Source organism: Carassius auratus, chromosome 20 (assembly GCF_003368295.1).
Source record: "Carassius auratus strain Wakin chromosome 20, ASM336829v1, whole genome shotgun sequence".
NCBI classification, from domain to species: Eukaryota; Metazoa; Chordata; class Actinopteri; order Cypriniformes; family Cyprinidae; genus Carassius; species Carassius auratus.
The window spans coordinates 23,083,874-23,105,312 of record NC_039262.1 but is presented as its reverse complement, the minus strand read 5'-3'; the positions used below and the strand labels follow the sequence as shown (position 1 = coordinate 23,105,312).

At 36.4% G+C, this 21,439-nt stretch overlaps 1 protein-coding gene across 1 annotated transcript; it reads left to right on the top strand.

Moving 5' to 3' along the window:
* Positions 1-1,590: 1,590 nt before the first annotated feature.
* Positions 1,591-20,796, top strand: LOC113121226 (dihydroxyacetone phosphate acyltransferase-like). The gene is made up of 16 exons (XM_026291515.1): positions 1,591-1,760; positions 2,525-2,716; positions 2,793-2,969; positions 4,751-4,880; positions 5,399-5,526; positions 7,722-7,797; positions 8,311-8,462; positions 8,706-8,836; positions 8,983-9,206; positions 10,338-10,589; positions 10,671-10,750; positions 10,879-11,019; positions 17,007-17,106; positions 17,246-17,339; positions 17,425-17,486; positions 18,736-20,796. Exons 1-16 carry the CDS (start codon positions 1,737-1,739, stop codon positions 18,777-18,779), a joined length of 2,007 nt encoding a protein of 668 aa, XP_026147300.1. The 5' UTR covers positions 1,591-1,736; the 3' UTR covers positions 18,780-20,796.
* Positions 20,797-21,439: the final 643 nt, after the last annotated feature.

The following is a 21,439-nucleotide window of genomic DNA, read 5'->3' as shown; positions in this document are numbered from 1 at the left end:
AGCCTTTGATCATTTGTTCTTCATTAAAGGAATGATAAATGTAACAACCTCCACATTGGATCTTTATGCCACAGATAGCATGTTTTTTAATAAAGTCTACGGTTGAGTTTGTCGTGAGCTGCTCTGAGTCTGTGTCATGATGACAGACTGTATCTGTATTTTCCTCAGTATCGTTCATGCATCTTTAGCTGAGTTTTTATTTTCCGAGACTTTTCCATTCTTTTGTTTTTTTCCATCACCTAAACATGAAAAATATCATGAATTATTATAATCAGTAATTTATTTTGTAGGCCTATATAACGTGAAGTGTGTGTGTGTGTGTGTGTGTGTGTGTGTGTGTGTGTGTGTGTATATATATATATATATATATATATATATATATATATATATATATATTTCACGTTATATATATATATAGGCCTACAAAATACATTACTTATTATAATTCATGAAATGTATATATATATATATATATATATATATATATATATATATATATATATATATATATATATATATATATATATATATATATATATATATATATTAATGTTTAACGTTGCATACTATTTACTGCTTTAGTACATTTGTTTTAGAAACTGTATGCAGTATTTAGTGCACACTATTCAGTACGCTAGTATTTCATTGTAAACAGAGCCCTGCATTACTACACAACACAGGGTTCATTTACTGTATCACGTATGTACGTCATATACACAAAATGTCCTTTCTCACTTTCCGTCAATACTCTCGTCGTCCCGGAAGAAGCCTAATCTGAAAAGTTGACACCGCCCATGTGATAGGACAGGACAGGAGGAGGAAACTGTAGCGACTGGAGAGATGCTTTCTTCCTCTAGACGGCGCATGGAAGCCCAGAGCTCCAACCCTCCATTGAACCACATTCAAGTCTCACGGCGTTTTTGTTATACTAGATGTACGGCAAAAGTCATACACTTTTCCATATATCACTTTTAAAGAGTGCTACCTGACATAAAAATAAAACAATCGAGCAGAATGTTTAAATAAAGACATTAAATGAACACAACAGCCTAATAATCACAAACGTCAGTGATTGGCCCATCCGTGCAGTGCTGAGAAAACTAACATGTACCACGTGTTCCGCCATCACCGTGACGCTGAGGCGGTTGTTTTTACTCAAGGATAATGACACAAGAACACTTAAATAATAGTAATAATAATAAAATAAGCGGCGAGAACCTACAGCATTATGACCTATTTCATCCGTTGCTAACTTTATCCAGATTTTCAGTGCCTATAATTTTAATCACAAGAAGCCCGCCCCCAAAATCATTGCCAACCAACCAGCTAACGGCAAACTCTAACTCACAGAATGATTGACAAGAAGGAGGCGTTTGTGATTGGCTAAACTTCGGAACGCTCCTGCCTCGATTCGTTTTTTGTTGTCGTTTACAAAGAGCTGTCAGAGAAGCCGAGACTGGTATTTCAGGGCACCTTAGTAAAGTCTGTGGGGTAATAGTGAGATTTAATAAACGGCATTAAAGAAATAAAATTATTTATTATTACTTTGACCAGCCGTACCTCCAAGCCCCGCCCACCCGGTATCCGCTGTTTCATACTGATTCTTCATTCCTCCAACATGTTGTGTTTCTATGACTGGAATGAGTTCTGGACTGAACTGTCAGCCTTGATCCAAACTTTCTCACCCAGAACTCTTCTGATCTATTACACTCATGCTCTGATAGGTGTGGAATGAAATGGCGTCTCGAGCACTGTACTCGGTGAGTAACTCAATATTTGTGCATGCTTTCTGTCCCAAGTAGCACATGCTTGCAACACTTGCAGAGTGTGAGTCTCTCACAGAGCTTCCTCTGATGTTTCCTTCAAGGAAACATTAAGCACATTTTATGAACCAATGAATATAATCAATGAATAAACAATGAATAAAAGTTTTACCTCTGGTTTTACACGTCATTTGTTTAAAAAAGTGATTTAAGATGGTTTTAGAGCCATTTACCATCAGAAAACCATACTGTAAACCTATCTATAAACTCTGGCAGCATTTGATTAAATATAGAAGAAATAATCAAATGTATGTCTGTGTTTAAGCAACAAACATTTTTTGCTATTTGGTTTATTTTCTTTGCATTTTTTACAAAGAAATGGACACACCCTCAATATTTGTAGTACTTTTTCCCACATTTTAGAATAACTTAAAAGCAAAACTATTTTGAAAACACAAATGAATTAATATAATAATGCAGTGACCACAAATAAGTTATTTTATTTAAGTTATCTTACAAAAAAAGATAGAATATACTGTATGATTTTACAGAAAGTGTTATTCATATGTATTTGACATAATTCTGTCATACATTAATATATTTGTATATGCACATCGAGAGTATCAGTTCTTGCAATTTTTGTTTTATTTTTTAATGTACTGTAATTGTAGTGTATTACGGTTTTAAAAGAGCAGAAGCAGAAATGTGATCATGTAAGCTGTCTTATTATTCTGAAAGACATGTTTTCTGTCTTCATGCAGCCTAGGCATCCAGTGCTGAAGAAGCGGGATGATTTTGAAGATGTTCTGGAAGAGAGAAGACGCTCCAGTGATCTGAGATATGCATTGAAATGTTACACTCCCACACTCTATAAAGGACTGGTGCCCTGCAAGGTCAGCATGCTAAAAAGCATTGTTCTGCAGTCAGATCACCTGCAGTATGTCATTAAACAGGTACAGAAACAACACAGAGCACCACAGTTTCATGCCATAACTTACCATGCTTTTATCTAGTAAACTGTGTGTTTAGGTTTCATCAGAATCAGGAGACAGCACCGAGTGTGTTGCGGAGGAAGCGTCTCTGATTCTGGATGAGATGGCTCACCGTATGGAGCTCAGCACTGTACGCTTCTTTGTCTTTACGCTCAGCAAAGCCTTCAAGAGACTCTTCCGCAGCGTGTGTGTCAACGAGGAGGGCATCCAGAGAGTGAGTGACTCTTCACTGTCCCCAAAATACACATGTGAAACACATGGCATCTACACTTTGAGCCGATTACGAGGTTTTTTTTATGTTACTAAAACATGTGTCCTAATTACAAGGATTGAGGCGTCTCAGGTCCCTTGTGTCACTTGTCATTAGCATGTCATTATTTTAAAAGTGCTTACTTATTATCATATATATTCTACTGCTGAAAAATATAGAATTATTAAGCCTTTTATTAAAAGGAGAGTTCACCCAAAAATGAAAATTTGATGTTTATCTGGTTACCCCCAGGGCATCCAAGATGTAGGTGACTTTGTTTCTTCAGTAGAACACAAAATTAGTTTTTTTTTACTGTTGTAGTCTACCAGTATTATAATATAAGTGTATGGGAATCAAGGCTAAAACATACAATAAAACAAAAACGAAAAACTTACACAAACAAAATTTAACCCTGTGGCTTGTGACGATACATTGATGTGTAAAGATACAAAACGATTGGTCCGTGCAAGAAACTAAACAGTATTTATATCATGTTTTACCTCTGATGCACTGCCTGAACTGAACAGCTGCAGGCGTGTGAAGCGTCTTCTTCTTCTTTTTGCTTTATGGCGGATTGCAGACTTATAAGTGCATTACTGCCACTTATCTCTCAAATGGACATTGACACTCTATCTGCAATTTTCAGTTAGGAGTTTCAGTGGTCCACTTGAGAGATAGGTGGTGGTAATGCACTTACAAGTCTGCAATCCACCTTAAAGTCAGAAGAAGAAGAAGAAGAAGCCTCATCACGTGCCTGCTGCTGTGAAGTGAGTTCACAAGAGTTCAAACGTTGCTAAAACTATATAAATACTGTTCAGTTTCTTGCACAGACCGATCATTTTGTGTCTTTACACATCAGTGTATCGTTACGAGGCGCAGGGTTTAGTATGGATTTGTCTGTGCATGTTTTTTTACTCCTAGATTCTGTTACCATTCGCCATGCATTGTACCGACTGAGAGACTGCAATGACTGATATATAATCTGGTATCTACTGAAGAAACAACGTCACCTACATCTCAGGCAGATAAACATTACATTTTCATTTTTGGGTGAGCTATCCCTGTAAGACTGGTTTTGTGGTCCAGGGTCACATTCTTTATCAAATAAAAGCAGATTTTGTTAACATCAGAAGCTTTTAAATATATTTATATTATTATAAGAATAAAATAATTATTTCAAACTTTTGAGCCGTATTTAAGATGTAATCATAAAAGCGTTGCATGTTTTTCTTTTTTTTTTTTACAGAAATAGTGTTGATGCATTATATCAGCAAAAAAAAAAAAAAAAAAAGCATGCACATCAATATAACTGGGTGTTCGACCAAAAAAACAAGCAGAAAAATATTGAAATGTAAAGGCAGTAACACCAAAGGTATCCAACATTCATTATTTAAAACCCATCGCATGGCGTATGGGATGTTTCAATCACGCAGGCTCTTAATCAGACAAATATTTGATACATTAAATCAGTCAATCATTGAAATGTCATCATGTTGCAAGAACTTTGTATTCTTCAGCCCAACAGTGCAATACAAACACTAGTTATTGAAGGGGAAAATATCTGATTTCAGTTTATATCTTAATATTATTAGTTTTTAATAATAATAAAAAAGATTATTCTTAAATATAATTAATCATTTGTTAATTGAAATACTTTTAAGTCTTTCGTTTGGTTTAATAGAGATGGCATGTAAATAGAGTTTAATGTCATGCTGGTTTTCATTGATGATGCTTTCTCTCTTCAGCTCCAGCAGGTTGTACAGGAACACCCCGTGGTTCTCCTGCCCAGCCACCGGAGTTACATGGACTTCCTGATGCTGTCCTACGTACTCTTCATGTTCGATCTTCCCCTGCCGGTGATTGCGGCTGGAATGGGTGAGTGGGGACCGGTTACACTGATGCATTAATGCTTTGAGTGTAGCTATTATACAAGCACAAGTAGACACACTTGCCCAAAGTATAGTTCATTCTCCTTAATATGCTTGGGTGGACTTTGTAACTGATGTTTTCTTGTTTAATCACGGTGTTGAGGGTTGACCGTGCCAGCTAGAGCATCTAAACAATTGATAATCTTTCTGTGTTATATTCAAAATCTTGATACAAGCACTCTGTGGTAGTTTATGAAATTCATATACATAAACGTATATACTCTAGTAAAATCATTGTAATCATGGTTGAATGGGTCAAAGACAGTGTCGCATCAAATTCACTTTACAAAAGGGATTTTATATGCGTAGGATGCATATTAAATTCAAACAAATGTCTAATATTTGTGAAAATGTCTTTATTCTTTTGATTCCGATTTGATCAATATGTGAGTTTAAACCTGTTGATTTCATATTATATTCATTACTTATACTGTACTGTTTACTAATGGCCAGATGTTTCTGCAGATTTTATGAGCATGAAGTTTATTGGTGAGATGCTGCGTAAGTCGGGGGCTTTTTTCATCCGCCGGTCGTTCGGAGGTGATAAACTTTACTGGGCTGTGTTCTCTGAGTATGTGAAGACCATGCTGAGGGTAAGATGCTTCATCCAAACAACTGAACAATTGAGCAAATCAGTCAATTAAACTGTCCTGTTTATATAAGAAAAATACAGGCTTCATATTGCACAGAAAGGTAGTAACAACATCAATAAAGAGGTCATATGACGTTGCGAAAAAAAAACATTATTTTGTGTATTTGGTGTAGTGAAATGTGTTTATGCGGTTTAAGGTAAAACAAAAAAAAGCACATTATTTTCCACATACTATACATTATTGTTTTTCCTCTATGCCCCGTCTTTCTGAAACGTGTCGGTTTTTACAAAGCTCATTGGTCTGAAAAGCGAGGCGTGCTCTGATTGGTCAGTTATCCAGTTCGTTGTGATTGGCTGAATGCCTCAAGCGTGTGATGGAGATGTTATGCGCCTTAACACACTGTGATGACGTGTCACAGCGCGACGAGACAAAACCAATAAAACCCATTACAAACAAGGCATTTGCTGCATCCAGTAGGGAAATAATTACTGATTACAATGACTTACACAATCTTTTTACACATTGCGTTGTGTATCGCGCCGGGTACACATAAAACCATGTCTGCATTTGTGATCAGATAAACGACAAACAACAAGCGTGAACTGTTCTGAAACAGCGTTTTAAATACAACGTAACCACTGATTTCTAGTTGTGTGCTCTTTTGGAAGACCAAACAAAGTAGTTTTGCTTTTGCAACGAAATACTCATCTTCTCCACAATATGATGATGGCAGCAACAATACTACAGCGAGAATAAAAGTTACGACTTCTTTCTGTGCATAAACATTTGGGCAATGTTTTGCAGATCTCCCCACACAGTGACATAGACATGTGGGGGCGTGTTTAAAACGAGATGTTTTAGGAGGGCGTGGACTAGTCTTAAATTTTATATAGAATATCTTTTTGGGTTTGAGACTTTAGTCTTTACAAGTTTAGGGATCTTTTCTGCGCACAGACAGCTTGTAACACTCCAAAAATAAAGAAAAACTTAATCGCACCATATGACCCCTTTTAAAACAGTCCATATGACATCAGTGGCTCATCAGTAATTTTATGAAGCTACTAGAATACTTTTTGTGTGCAAAGAAAACATAAATATTTCCTTTATTCAACGATTTCTTCTCTTCAGGGACAGTTCTCTGCCATAATATACACATGCGTATTGTGTTCCTATCTGCGTAAACAAGGTGAATCGCTTGTGTGTTCTACATCAGCGGCACCAGACACATGCATCGATAATGGTGAAGGAATATCCCTGAAAAAAAATAATTGAATGAACTTGCTATTTTTGTTTTCTTTGCACAAAAAGTATTCTCGTAACTTCGTAAAATTACAGTTGAACCACTGATGTCACATGGACAACTTTAACAATGTCTATACTACGTTTCTGTGCCTTAATTGTGGTAGGACCCTTGCTGTTTACAGAGCTCTTGGATTTCCTCCAAAATATCTTAACTTGTGTTCCGAAGATGAACAAAGTTCTTACAGGTTTGGAACGACATGAGGTTGAGTCTTTAATTACAGAATTTTCATCGTGTGCACTGTATTTTCCGGATTATAAGTCACACTTTTTTTCATAGTTTGGCTGGTCCTGCGACTTATAGTCAGGTGCGACATATTTATCAAAATTAATTTGACGTGAACCGAAAGAAATGAACCAAGAGAAAACATTACCGTCTACAGCCTATGAGGGCGCTCTATGATGCTCAAAATTGCTCCTGTAGCCTACATTGAGCAGCATAGAGCGCCCTCTCGTGGCTGTAGACGGTAATGTTTTCTCTTGGTGCTTGCATCTATATAAATGCGACTTATAGTCCATTGCGACTTATATATGTTTTTTTCCTCATCATGACATATTTTTGGACTGATGTGACTTCTACTCAGGGGCGACTTATAGTCCGAAAAATACGTTGAAAAATATAGTTGTAATGGCCCTTGATCAAGGCCAGTGTTGGGGAAAGTTACTTTTAAAAGTAACGCATTACAATTTTTAATTGTAAAAAGTAATTCTTAAATAGAAGAGTAATGTGTTACCTTACTAGTAACACTGATCAAGACAGAGTTCAAAGTTCAAACAGGTCGATCCAGTGCAATTTTACAGGTAATAAAGGTACTGCGAGTCATTTTTAGATACAAGCATCCTTCCATTCTTAAACCGTTGTAAATATGTTTTGTTGTATTATGTTGCTTATTCAGAATGGATATGCCCCAATAGAGTTCTTCTTGGAAGGAACTAGAAGCAGGACGTGCAAATCTCTCACACCAAAGACAGGTCAGTGTACATCGACTATATGTTTGTAACACTTTTTATACAATTTTAAAAACAGACCATCTGTGCTGCTGTGACTTTAAGATGTTTCATTTTGATAAAAGCTCTTTGCTGACTTCTGCACGTTTTGTGCAGCGTCAAGGCTTTTCCCCACTTTTCGGCCTTTTTTATCGCTGCACAAATAAATTCAAGGTGACAGGAAACATTTTTTTGGTCAGCATTGCTTGCACACAGGAAGTGAGATGCCAGCTAAATGAAATTTCACAGGATTTTCGCAATCGAGTCTCAGTCCCAGTATGATATAGAGCCCCTGACTAATTTATGGCACAGAGGTTCAAAACGACAGCTTGAAACCTGGAAAGCCTGACGGTGGCAGCTCATCAATCAAAGCGAACAAAAGCAAATTTAGATGAATGAGAGAAACAAAATGGTCCGCCTCTTTGAACATGGTTCATTTTGTTTCAGCTTCATCTCCTGCTCTCTTTCTTCCTTTCTCTCTCTCTCTCTCTCCCTCAGGGTTGTTTAATATTGTGATGGAGCCGTTTTTTAAAGGAGAGCTGTTTGATGTGAACCTGGTTCCTGTCAGCATTAGCTATGAGAGAGTTCTGGAAGAGTCTCTGTACGCCCGAGAGCTGCTCGGCGTCCCCAAGCCCAAAGAATCGACCTCCGTATGCATTGCCTTCTAATATGCATTCCATCACTATGTTTTAGCAGATAACAACTAAACATGTATCTTAGCTGTCTCCTGAATTAAGTTTATTTTCATTTCAGATATGAAACCTCACTTAATGTTTGTATAATGATGCATTGATATTCTGTTTTTTTTATTGGATCATTTTGTATGGCACAGACAGACAGACCAAAATTAATTTGATTGACATCCATTTCTCAACTCTGTATCTCTCTCTCAGGGTCTGCTGAAGGCCCGGCGGGTCTTGAGTGAGGACTATGGCAGTATGCATGTGTATTTTGGTAATCCTGTATCTGTGCGCAGTCTGGCAGAGGGAAAGATAAAGCGGTCTCAGTACAACCTGCTGCCCAGGTATGACAACTGCAATCAGCCATGCTCAGAACATTTTGCTATAAAAGTCAAAAAGCATGCATTTTTGGCATAACAAGCTTTAAAACTTTTACAGACTTTACTGTAAGCTGTACAAACCGTCCTGACTTGAGTGTTGTTTTTAACAGGTATATTCCACAGAGACCTAGTGTGGACACTCATGAGTTCCTGAACGACGCTGCGTTCCGTCTGGTGCGCATCCAGGAGGAGAACATGGTTCTGAAGCCCTGGGTTCTCATCGCCACACTGCTGCTACAGAACCCTGACGGCCTGGAGCTCTCCTCCCTCACAGATCACACAGACTGGCTCAGACACCTGGCACTGGCGTTTGGAGCGTTCCTGGACTGGCCCGGTGAGAGATCAACTTTACCTCAACTGCAGACTAATCGCAACAGATCACCAGTGCAATCTATTAAAATGTCTCTAAGTCAGAATGCACAGCTTTACATCAGTCTATCAGCAAACAAAGTCAAAAACCGGCATTCAGAACCTCTAACCGACATAATGTTCCGATGTCGATTATTTGTTTAAAAAAAAAACGTAATACTTCCCCCTTAAAAGTGCACTTGTGTCTTTTGCAGCGTCTCGCACCATCCCATGTGAGAAGCGAATTATACGAACGTAAATGTTTACATGCATTTTACATTAAAGTTTGTTTACATGCTACTGTGTATATTTATTATGTATATATAGTACATAGTATAATATGTAAACAGACTTTTATTTTGTAAGCAATTAATTGTTATTCATCATTTTGCAGCCCTACTATATGCTATTAGCTGTCATTCGGGTCCAGTAAGATGTTTTTGAAAGAACTCATTTATGCATGCTGCATTTATTTGATTAAGAAATACAGTAATTTTATGAAACATTATTGCAATTGTGCTGCTAAATATTGTTAAAACCGTGATATATTTATATATATATATTTAGGAATCTTTGATGATTAAAGAATAATAATAATAAAAAACAAAACCTTTAACATTACAGGTTGTATAAATGAATATTAGTTATTGTATCATAAATGAACGTGAATTAACAGTCAACAACAACAACATAAAATCATTTGTTCATCAAAAGTCCTACAGTATATAACAATCATATCAAATGTAATAACATTCACGCAAAGTGTTCGTATCCGTGGATATCTCTAAATTTGAAAGCTTAGCAGCGATAGACATATGAAATTGTATCCTAATATCATATATCATGTTCTTCAAATTTTCTCAGTATGGCAAAAATGGTCATGCATATCTCCAGGATATGCAGAATCTGCTTAGATGAAGGAAAGACGCTTGATGAATAATATATTGCAGATCTAAGCTTACTTGACCTTAATTTGAACAATCCCCAATAATATGATCTCTCACTCTCTCTCTCTCTCTCTCTCTCTCTCTCTCTCTCTGTCTCTCTCTCTCTCTCTCTCTCTCTCTCACTCTCCCTGTCTCTCTCTCTCTCTCTCTCTCTCTCTCTCTCTCTGTAGATCACGAGGTCAGCAGTGAAGTGGTCAGCAGTAGTTTAGCTCTACACAGACACCTGTTGAGTGTGTCTGCAGGCCACGTTCAGCTGAGCGTCGCGGATGCGCCGGGGGTCGAGAGCACACCAGAGGAAGCCGTGTTTCACCGAGCGGTCGTTGTGCTCTCTTGCGCCTCCTACAGGAACCAGATCTTACACGTGTTTCTGAGACCTGCTCTCTTAGCGTTGGCCATGCAAAGCGCAAACTCTAATAGAAAAGGTGTGAGAAATATGTTTTGTGAATGTTATTTTACTCTGGATTAGTATATTGTACCAAATCACAAAGAAATTTGTGTTCTAGATGACGTCTACAACTGTTTCAACTTCCTGAGGAACATGTTCTCCAATGAATTTATTCTTTGCCCCGGGGACTCTGTTCAGGTGAGACCTCATTCACAAATGTCTCAGTTGAAACTTAATCGAATCACAAGTTTTTAAAAAAGATTTTCACCTCTAGTCTGTACTCAAATGTCTTTTCATGACATGTGTATGTTTTTTTTTTTTTGTAGGACTTTGAAGAAGCGTGTTATTTGCTCATGAAGCGTGGCGTGTTGCAGGTATTGGAGCATGAGATTGTGATGTCAGCGAGCGGTCACAGCACGCTTGCTTTCCTCTGTTCGGTTCTGGACCCCTTCCTGCAGGGATACCAGGTGACACCTTACACACAATGTGCAAATGTACACTACTGTGCAAAAGTTTGGGGATCCTTATGTTTTTTGTTTTTTTTTTCCTTTCTTAATTAGTTCTTTTTTCAGCTGGGATGCTCAATCAAAACAGAGAAATCCTGAAAAAAATGTATCAAGATTTCCACAGAAAATTGTTCAACGTTGACGATAATAGGAAATATTTCTTGAGCAACAAATCTGAATATTAGACTGTGTTCACACGATAACGATGTGGTCAAAAATGGAAACGTTTTCCCCTTGCATTTTTAGAAAGTTTCATGAATACACAACAACGTTTTCAAAATGATTCACGTTTACACATGTCTACGAAATCGGCCAAAAACGTTGTATTACATATGCCAGGCCAGCAGTTGGCGCTATCACCTTGTTAGTAAACAGTACCTGTAGGGAAGTGATGATTATATGATGTAAAATGATGAGTCTCTGCTGTTGGTTGTAATATTGGTGAAATAAATCCACACTTTGTTGAAAAAGTGTTAGAAACTCTTGAGCAGCAACAACTGTACTGTACTGTACTGTACTCTGCAATTGTTGTGTATGTTTGTTCGTGCTTGCCTTTAAGATCAGCACGTACTGCACATGTCTACACACCGAACAAACTACGCACACGCATGACATCACCATTTTGAAAGATTCCCGTATTGCGTGTTAACACGGAAACAATAACATTGGTGTTTTTGAAAATATGGGTTTTCAGTCCCCAAAACGCTGCTGTCATGTAAACGAACAGGCAAAACGCATTAAAGTTTTACAGTTTTTGGCTGAAAACATTGTTGTTTAGACTGATTTCTGAAGGATCATGTGTCCTAACTAGCGATATGCCGGTATCAAATTTTCCTGTTGCGGTTAATTGATAATGCTCTTATCACAGTATACGGTATTATCACGGTATTGAAATTTAGTTTTAAAAAAGTGGTCATAATACAGTATAACAGGTTTTCCTTATAAGAAAAATAACTAAACATTTAAAGCAATACAGAAAAATATATAAAAGTTAAATGTTTTACACATTAAAGTGCAAAAGAACTATAAAAAGCAATAGGTATCACTTTAATCAATCAATCAATCAATCACCTTTATTTATATAGTGCTTTAAACAAAATACATTGCGCCAAAGCACTGAACAACATTCATTTGGAAAACAGTGTCTCAATAATGCAAAATGATAGTTAAAGGCAGTTCATCATTGAATTCATTGATGTCATCTCTGTTCAGTTGAAATAGTGTCTGTTTTAATTTGCAATCAAGTCAACGATATCGCTGTAGATGAAGTGACCCCAACTAAGCAAGCCAGAGGCGACAGCGGCAAGGAACCGAAACTCCATCGGTGACAGAATGGAGAAAAAAACCTTGGGAGAAACCAGGCTCAGTTGGGGGGCCAGTTCTCCTCTGACCAGACGAAACCAGTAGTTCAATTCCAGGCTGCAGCAAAGTCAGATTGTGCAGAAGAATCATCTGTTTCCTGTGGTCTTGTCCTGGTGCTCCTCTGAGACAAGGTCTTTACAGGGGATCTGTATCTGGGGCTCTAGTTGTCCTGGTCTCCGCTGTCTTTCAGGGCAGTAGAGGTCCTTTCTAGGTGCTGATCCACCATCTGGTCTGGATACGTACTGGATCCGGGTGACTGCAGTGACCCTCTGATCTGGACACAGACTGGATCTGGTGGCCACGGTGACCTCGGAACAAGAGAGAAACAGACAAATATTAGCGTAGATGCCATTCTTCTAATGATGTAGAAAGTACGGTGTTATGTGAAGTGTTCCGGTTCCAGTTTACCTAATTAATGCAGCCTAAAAATCCTTTAACGGATTTGGATATTAAAAGCAAATTAGTATGTTATGTGTATGCCAGGTTAAAGAGATGGGTCTTTAATCTAGATTTAAACTGCAAGAGTGTGTCTGCCTCCCGAACAATGTTAGGTAGGTTATTCCAGAGTTTAGGCGCCAAATAGGAAAAGGATCTGCCGCCCGCAGTTGATTTTGATATTCTAGGTATTATCAAATTGCCTGAGTTTTGAGAACGTAGCGGACGTAGAGGAGTATAATGTAAAAGGAGCTCATTCAAATACTGAGGTGCTAAACCATTCAGGGCTTTATAAGTAATAAGCAATATTTTAAAATCTATACGATGTTTGATAGGGAGCCAGTGCAGTGTGGACAGGACCGGGCTAATATGGTCATACTTCCTGGTTCTAGTAAGAACTCTTGCTGCTGCATTTTGGACTAGCTGTAGTTTGTTTACCAAGCGTGCAGAACAACCACCCAATAAAGCATTACAGTAGTCTAACCTTGAAGTCATAAATGCATGGATTAACATTTCTGCATTTGACATTGAGAGCATAGGCCGTAATTTAGATATATTTTTGAGATGGAAAAATGCAGTTTTACAAATGCTAGAAACGTGGCTTTCTAAGGAAAGATTGCGATCAAGTAGCACACCTAGGTTCCTAACTGATGACGAAGAATTGACAGAGCAACCATCAAGTCTTAGACAGTGTTCTAGGTTATTACAAGTAGAGTTTTTAGGCCCTATGATTAACACCTCTGTTTTTTTCTGAATTTAGCAGTAAGAAATTACTCGTCATCCAATTTTTTATATCGACTATGCATTCCATTAGTTTTTCAAATTGGTGTGTTTCACCGGGCTGCGAGGAAATATAGAGCTGCGTATCATCAGCATAACAGTGAAAGCTAACACCATGTTTCCTGATGATATCTCCCAAGGGTAACATATAAAGCGTGAAGAGTAGCGGCCCTAGAACTGAGCCTTGAGGTACTCCATACTGCACTTGTGATCGATATGATACATCTTCATTCACTGCTACGAACTGATGGCGGTCATATAAGTACGATTTAAACCATGCTAATGCACTTCCACTGATGCCAACAAAGTGTTCAAGTCTATGCAAAAGAATGTTGTGGTCAATTGTGTCAAACGCAGCACTAAGATCCAATAAAACTAATAGAGAGATACACCCACGATCAGATGATAAGAGCAGATCATTTGTAACTCTAAGGAGAGCAGTTTCAGTACTATGATACGGTCTAAATCCTGACTGGAAATCCTCACATATACCATTTTTCTCTAAGAAGGAATATAATTGTGAGGATACCACCTTTTCTAGTATCTTGGACAGAAAAGGGAGATTCGAGATTGGTCTATAATTAACTAGTTCTCTGGGGTCAAGTTGTGGCTTTTTTATGAGAGGCTTAATAACAGCCAGTTTGAAGGTTTTGGGGACATGTCCTAATAACAATGAGGAATTAATAATAGTCAGAAGAGGACCTATGACTTCTGGAAGCACCTCTTTTAAGAGCTTAGATGGTATAGGGTCTAACATACATGTTGTAAGTTTAGATGATTTAACAAGTTTATACAATTCTTCCTCTCCTATAGTAGAGAATGAGTGGAACTGTTCCTCAGGGGGTCTATAGTGCACTGTCTGATGCGAAACTGTAGCTGACGGCTGAATGGTTGCAATTTTATCTCTAATAGTATCGATTTTAGAAGTAAAGTAGTTCATAAAGTCATTACTGCTGTGGTGTTGGGAAATGTCAACACTTGTTGAGGCTTTATTTTTCGTTAATTTAGCCACTGTATTGAATAAATACCTGGGGTTATGTTTGTTTTCTTCTAAAAGAGAAGAAAAGTAATCAGATCTAGCAGTTTTTAATGCTTTTCGGTAGGATATGCTACTTTCCCGCCAAGCAATACGAAATACCTCTAGTTTTGTTTTCCTCCAGCTGCGCTCCATTTTTCGGGCTGCTCTCTTTAGGGTGCGAGTATGCTCATTATACCATGGTGTCAAACTGTTTTCCTCAACCTTTCTTAAGCGTAAAGGAGCAACTGTATTTAAAGTGCTAGAAAAGAGAGAGTCCATAGTTTCTGTTACATCATCAAGTTGTTCTGAGGTTTTGGATATGCTAAGGAATTCGGATACATCAGGAAGATAACTTAAAAAGCTGTCTTTTGTGGTAGAAGTGATGGTTCTTCGATACTTGTAACAAGAAGTAGAATTTACAATTTTGGCTATATGAAGTTTACACAGAACTAAATAATGATCTGAGATATCATCACTTGGCTGAATAATTTCAACACTATCAACATCAATTCCATGTGACAGTATTAAATCTAGAGTATGATTTCGACAATGAGTAGGTCCTGAAACGTGTTGTCTAACACCAATAGAGTTCAGAATGTCTATAAATGCTGATCCCAATACATCTTTTTCATTATCGACATGGATATTAAAATCACCAACTATTAAGACTTTATCTGCAGCCAGAACTAACTTTACAGTAAGACCTTATTAGTTAACCTTAGTTAATGCATTAACATTCAAGGCAAGGCAAGTTTATTTATAGCACATTTCGTACAGAATGGTAATTCAAAAGAAAGTAAAAAAAAGTAATGAAGAAAAATAATCACAAAAATTAAACGAGCAATTTAAGAACTTGAAAATTAAAATGATTTAAAAATTGACTTAAAATGAATTTAAGACAGTTTAAAAATAGAAAATTTTACATAAAATACAGTGCAATACATAACATATAGTGTAATCAGTTCGGACATCGCATAGTGCACATTCAATAAGTGCACAGCTAAACAATGAGCAATAGCTACATTTACTATAGAAGTTATTAATCTTTGTTAAAAAATACAAGTCTTAGTTCATGTTAGCTCATTAAATAACACAGTTGCAAATTTCAATTTTAACAATGTGTTATTAAATATTGGAATACCTAAGATTAATGAATGTTCAGAATAAATTTTTCATTGGCAGTTTGTTAACTAATGAAGCCATAATGTAAAGTGTGAATGAACAATAAAAGATCAAGACACTTTCAAACAATATCTAGGGCATTTGTAGTCCAGATAAAAAAAAAAAAAAAACATATATATATATATATATATATATATATATATATATATATATATATATATATATATATATATATATATATATATATATATATATGAATGTTTGAAGATAAATAGCCTGTTAAGTCTAAATATTTCAGTAGTTGGCTCTGTAATAAACACAATAGGGAAAACACAAATCTGAATGGTTATTTAAGATTATTTAAATATGGTTTTGAAAGTAACAGCTGCTTTATTTATGGGGTTTACAGGGTAAGGGCTGCATTTAGCGCCATCTGCTGTCAGAGAGTGAATGTGCTTTCATTCAGCGCGTCTCTCACGTGTTCCTCCATGTGCTTCTCATGCGTGCTTGTTTACATACAATTAACTATTCTTAAAATGCATTCTAAATTCTGAATAATTTGTAATGTATATTTATACACGATATTTAGAAGTGCCCACGATAACAATATCGTGCATATCAATCACCGCAATATATCGCATTACCGAATACCGGCACAAGTCTAGTCCTAACACTGAAGTAATGATGCTGAAATTCAGCTTTTCATCACAGGAATAAATTAAATGTAAAAAATATAAAAAAATAGTGCCCCCAGCAAATATTGCTATATTTTTTTACCGTATTTTTGATCAAACAAATGCTGTCTCAGTGAGCATCTCTGAGGTTTCACATAAAAAAATTTACTTAATGACTCCTTAACTTGTGATTTTTAGTATACACTTCTTTATATTATCTACATGAATAGATAAAAGTACGGTAAATTATTTCAGACAAACACTGTTGTTCAAACAACACCCCCTCCCAAAAAAAACCACCCTCCTTTCATAGCTCCACCCCCTAACTCACGCAATGCAACACAGTCAACGACTAATAACTCCAGACAAACAAGACGAATCAGGTCTCGGTTCAAGTAGTCTGACTACAACATTAGTTATTGATTTCAATTTTAATAATGTTTCTCAGAAATCCCTTACTGCACATTTAACTGTAGAATCCTGTTTAATTCATAATTTTTTCTTTCACATAGGACACATTCTTAGGTTTTATTAAGTTAGTGTGTGTCTTTGTGCAGGTGGTGTGTCGCTGTCTGTGTGAGGAGACCAACGAGAACCTGACAGAGAAGGAGTTTATTCCTGCTGTGAGGAGTTTTGCACTCAAACTCATATTAGCAGGTAACACAGGATGACAGTGTTTTGTGTGTGGAAGTTTAATCCGTAAACACACCAGTATATCTGCCTCAACTGATCTGTTCATGCATGTAGTGGGTCCTGCACTGTTCTGTTCTATGTGTGTTTGTGATCATGGCATCAGGTCGCCTGAAGTGTTACGAAGCTTTATCCTCAGACCTGCAGAAGAACGCTCTAGCAGCCCTTCTGAGGCTCAAAGCCGTGGGGAAGGTCAAAGTGTAAGTCCATCTACATACAGTCTCCGCTTCATTAGATGTGTCATGGGGCTTTAGAAGTCTAACTGATGTGGATTCTCTCTCACAGAGAAGATCAGGTGACGTTGAAGGTCAACAAGATTGCAGTGAACTCATTGGAGGATATGATGGGTAAGAGTGATGTCATAATAGCAGGTGTTCACGTATGGCAATGTTGAAATAGCAATCCTCTAACATACTAGTCTAATCATTTCTGCAGTATATAATATGTGCATTCCAAGTTTATCTGACTTATCTTTTTTGGGGTTATTTTATTGGTCTCGAAAGTATTACATGATTTTTTTTTTAAACCATCCATGTGATGAGGTAATTTGACTACAAATGTAGCAACTATTAAAAATGTGTTTTGGTAATTTTAAAAAAGCTGAAATGAAATAAAATATAAACATTGGTTGAAAAGCTTAAAAATTAGAAACGGAAAAGTTTAAGTATTGTAATTACTAAAGCTAAAGCTACTGTACGCAGATGTAGAAAAAAAAAGAATAAAAAAAATTAAATGCTATATATATAATAATATATAAATACAAATATCCTACTAAATATACTATTTTTTGTTCTTTTTTAAATAATATGTACGCAATATTGAGTGTAAACTCAAGTAAATTCCCAGTAAATCAACCCTATTTTTTTTATAATAAATAATAATACATTTTGCTGGAGCAAAAGAGCATTTTAGAGCATTATATATATGGTGTAAATAAGACATATTTTTGTGACTAAAATGACATGCAAAATAATCCAAATTCATACTTATGAACGTGAATAGTTTTACAGTTTACACAGAGAAGTGGATGTACTCATGTTTTAATAACTGCAGAAGCCTATTACCGCTGATATGTGTTCAGAAATAAGAGGATTTCAAATAGTCAGCATCATTAGAAACATCGTACAATTAATTTAACATTTTTTGGTAAAAATAAATATATTTCAGGTAAACTTTGAAGGACTTGTTTTATAAGATGGCCCCAGAAAACCACAACATTATTTTACAAAAAGTACTATTAAAGAATCTTCTATAGATTTGTGTATAAATAGCTTTTTTTAGGTGAGTTTGAAAGTTGAATTATATTAAATGTTTGCATTTACTGTATTGCTTGTATCGAGTGATGCAACAACCTCAACATCTAAATATATTATAGGTGAAACGTAAACTACTCAATGCACACACATATTTTGAAATTAAATGCAATAATTTACTCTTTAAGAAGTGAAGTTTTCAAAGTTTCCTCTCCGAGAATTGGTTTGTTTGGCTGATTTTCCGCTGTGACCCAGTTCTTGTCTCGCTGTGCCGTAGTGCCATGACCTCCTGCGTCTTCGTTCTGATTTACAGCTACGCTTGTTTACTTTTCCTGTCACACAGGAGGTAAAATTCCTACCCAGAAGCCCATCCTCGCTCGACTGTAGTCGCGAACGCACACGTGGAGTCTCTGGAGAGCCAAACCAAACTAAACTGCCTTCATTAACATAATGCCAAATTTTGCAAGGTGGCATGGCTTCGCTGACTACAGAGGTTACCTGTCATCGAGCTTTAAAGGGACGTCACGGGTTTGCCATCTGGGACGCCCACGCTGCGCTAGAAGCACTCTTTTTATCTCTCTCCCTCTCCTACAAACCTGACAGCAGGTTGCCGTGTCTCTGATCGGCCTTCGATCCTCACCGTGTCTTTATCAGACGAGTTTTAAACCGCTCTGATGTTGCCAAGTATATAAAGAGAGTGACACTTGAGAAATATTTTTTTTTTTTTTGAGTGTTTGAACATCTACCGTTTGCGTGTGTTTTATCTATGTCTGCACTAAAGAGCCTTGGCTGTTACTGTTTGTTCTCACTGGATTTGTGGTGGGTCTGTTATCTTTTCTTCATGACTTGTCGGAATTGAACTGTTTTCTTTTGCTCTCTAGATATGGCCGTCTGTTGCGTTCGCCAAAGATCAAGCTTTTTAAGGATCGTGTTACAGAAATAGGTCACTCAAAAGTGTGTTAACTCCTTCAGAGCTAAAGAAACGCTTGTCTTTTTGTATCTGCTCTCTCTCATAAAGAAACTTGCAGTTAAAAGAATAGTTCACTCAAAAATAACAATTTGCTGAATATTCACTCGAGTCATCAAAGATGTAGACGAGTTTGTTTGTTCGTCGGAGCAGATTTGGAGAAATATAGCATTACAGTGCATAACCAGTGGATCCTCTGTGGTGAATGGGTGCCGTCAGAATGAGAGCCCAAACAGCTGATAAAAACATGATAATGATCCACTTTTAATGTATAAACTGAAAATCTGAATGTTTGTAATAAAGAATGTTTTTAACTTGAAACCTTCTCAAGACGTTAATTAATGGAGCGGTGTGATTTTATCAGCTGTTTGGACTCGCGTTCTGACGGCACCCATTCACTGCAGGGAATCCATGGGTAAGTAAGTGATGTAATGATACATTTCTAAAAATCTGTTGGAAAACAAACTCATCTACATCATGGATAACTTGATGGTGAGTCAAATTTCAGCTCATTTGAATTTTTGGGTCAACTTTTGGGTTTACAGAACGGCTGTTGTCATGAGTCAGATATGGAGATGCTTTATTGCCATAACAGTGTTTACATGCCTGTTGTAAACTGCAGCTTTTCTGCTTCAGAATAATGCATAATGAATCGACAGGTTTTATTTGATGTATTACTGCATTGTTTGGATATTTCACCCTATCTTTCAAAAATTAATATGATGAAATATTTGTTTATTACTACGATTGATCAGACGATACAGAGGCATGTCGCACGAAACTGCTGAATCTCTGTTTAATGCCCCTCTAATGTTATTTCAAAACATTATATCCATTTTATCAGATTTAGTCTGTTAAGAATTAAATCATACTGACCCAGATTTCACTTTTAAAGTTGTGGTGATGAAGTGTTGGATACAGCTTTTAGAACTTAACTACAAGGTTTAGATACATTTATATGCTGCACTTTTTCTAGGAAAAAACTAAAATCTATAATGTGCCCATTGTGTGAATTTGAATGGAAATTCAGGTATATTTTTGATCATCAGACGTTGTTGGTCTGTACTCACTGAATGGATGATGCAACCACAAACGCAAGCCATGAGTAAAGCCATAGCATTCATCCGTTCTGGGTTTGGGTTGATTCTTGCACAGTTCATCATATTAAGAAAAAAAAAAAAAAAAGCTGAAACCATATTTATGTTTACATGGACAAGCAGCTTTTTACATAATTAGATGAACTCATCTTGAAATGGTTTTCACTCCTTTTGACTTTTGGACAGTTTTGAAAGGTTTTCTTTTTTTCTATCTATGGATTGAGTGTTTTTCTAATAATGTTAATATTGTGATTGAACAATGCTTCTGTCTGATAATTTTTTGGAGAAATGGGACTAAAACTAAAGTTTAAATATGCATTAAAGCCAAGTGAAACCCAAATGCTGTGTTTTTGTAATATGTACTGTATATGATCAGTCTTTCTGTTCTGTTCTCCAGCCATTTTGATTGTTTAAAAAAGAAAAAAAAAAATTTACCCAGCATTTAGTTAAGGATGTGATGCAAAGCTGTATTTTCAGCATAATTTCCCTAGTCTTCAGTGTCACACGATCCTTCAGAAATCATTATAATATGATAATTTAATGCTCATGAAACCTATTTTTTTTTTTTTACTTTTGTGCTGCTTTCGCTCTCTCTTTTTTTCTGGAGACAATAGTACATTTGTTTTTCAGGAATTTTTGATGATCAGAAAGTAAAAAAAACCCAAAAACAACAACAACAGCTTTTAACTGAAATTGAAATCTTTTGAAACATTCAACAAACTTTACTGTCGGTTTTGATCAGTTTCATTTCTCTTTATGTAATAAAAGTAATAATTTACAAATATCTAATTATTAAATTATTATATAATTTAATAAAAAACAGAGCAACTAATTTCTATTACAGTTTCATACCCTTTTTAGAATAATTGCCTATACGTTAATCATAAACTTATGTACACTTTTTCCATTTTGTCCAAATTGTGCCACTTTTGACATTTCATCAGTGTTGTGGATATGCATCCTGGGATCCTATGCAACTGTTT

Coding starts and splice junctions, on each gene's coding strand:
- LOC113121226 (XM_026291515.1), top strand. CDS start 1,737: ATGGCGTCTCGAGCACTGTACTCG. Junction 4,881..5,398: donor GGTGATTGCGGCTGGAATGG/GTGAGTGGGGAC, acceptor ATGTTTCTGCAG/ATTTTATGAGCATGAAGTTT. Junction 10,751..10,878: donor GCCCCGGGGACTCTGTTCAG/GTGAGACCTCAT, acceptor TTTTTTTTGTAG/GACTTTGAAGAAGCGTGTTA.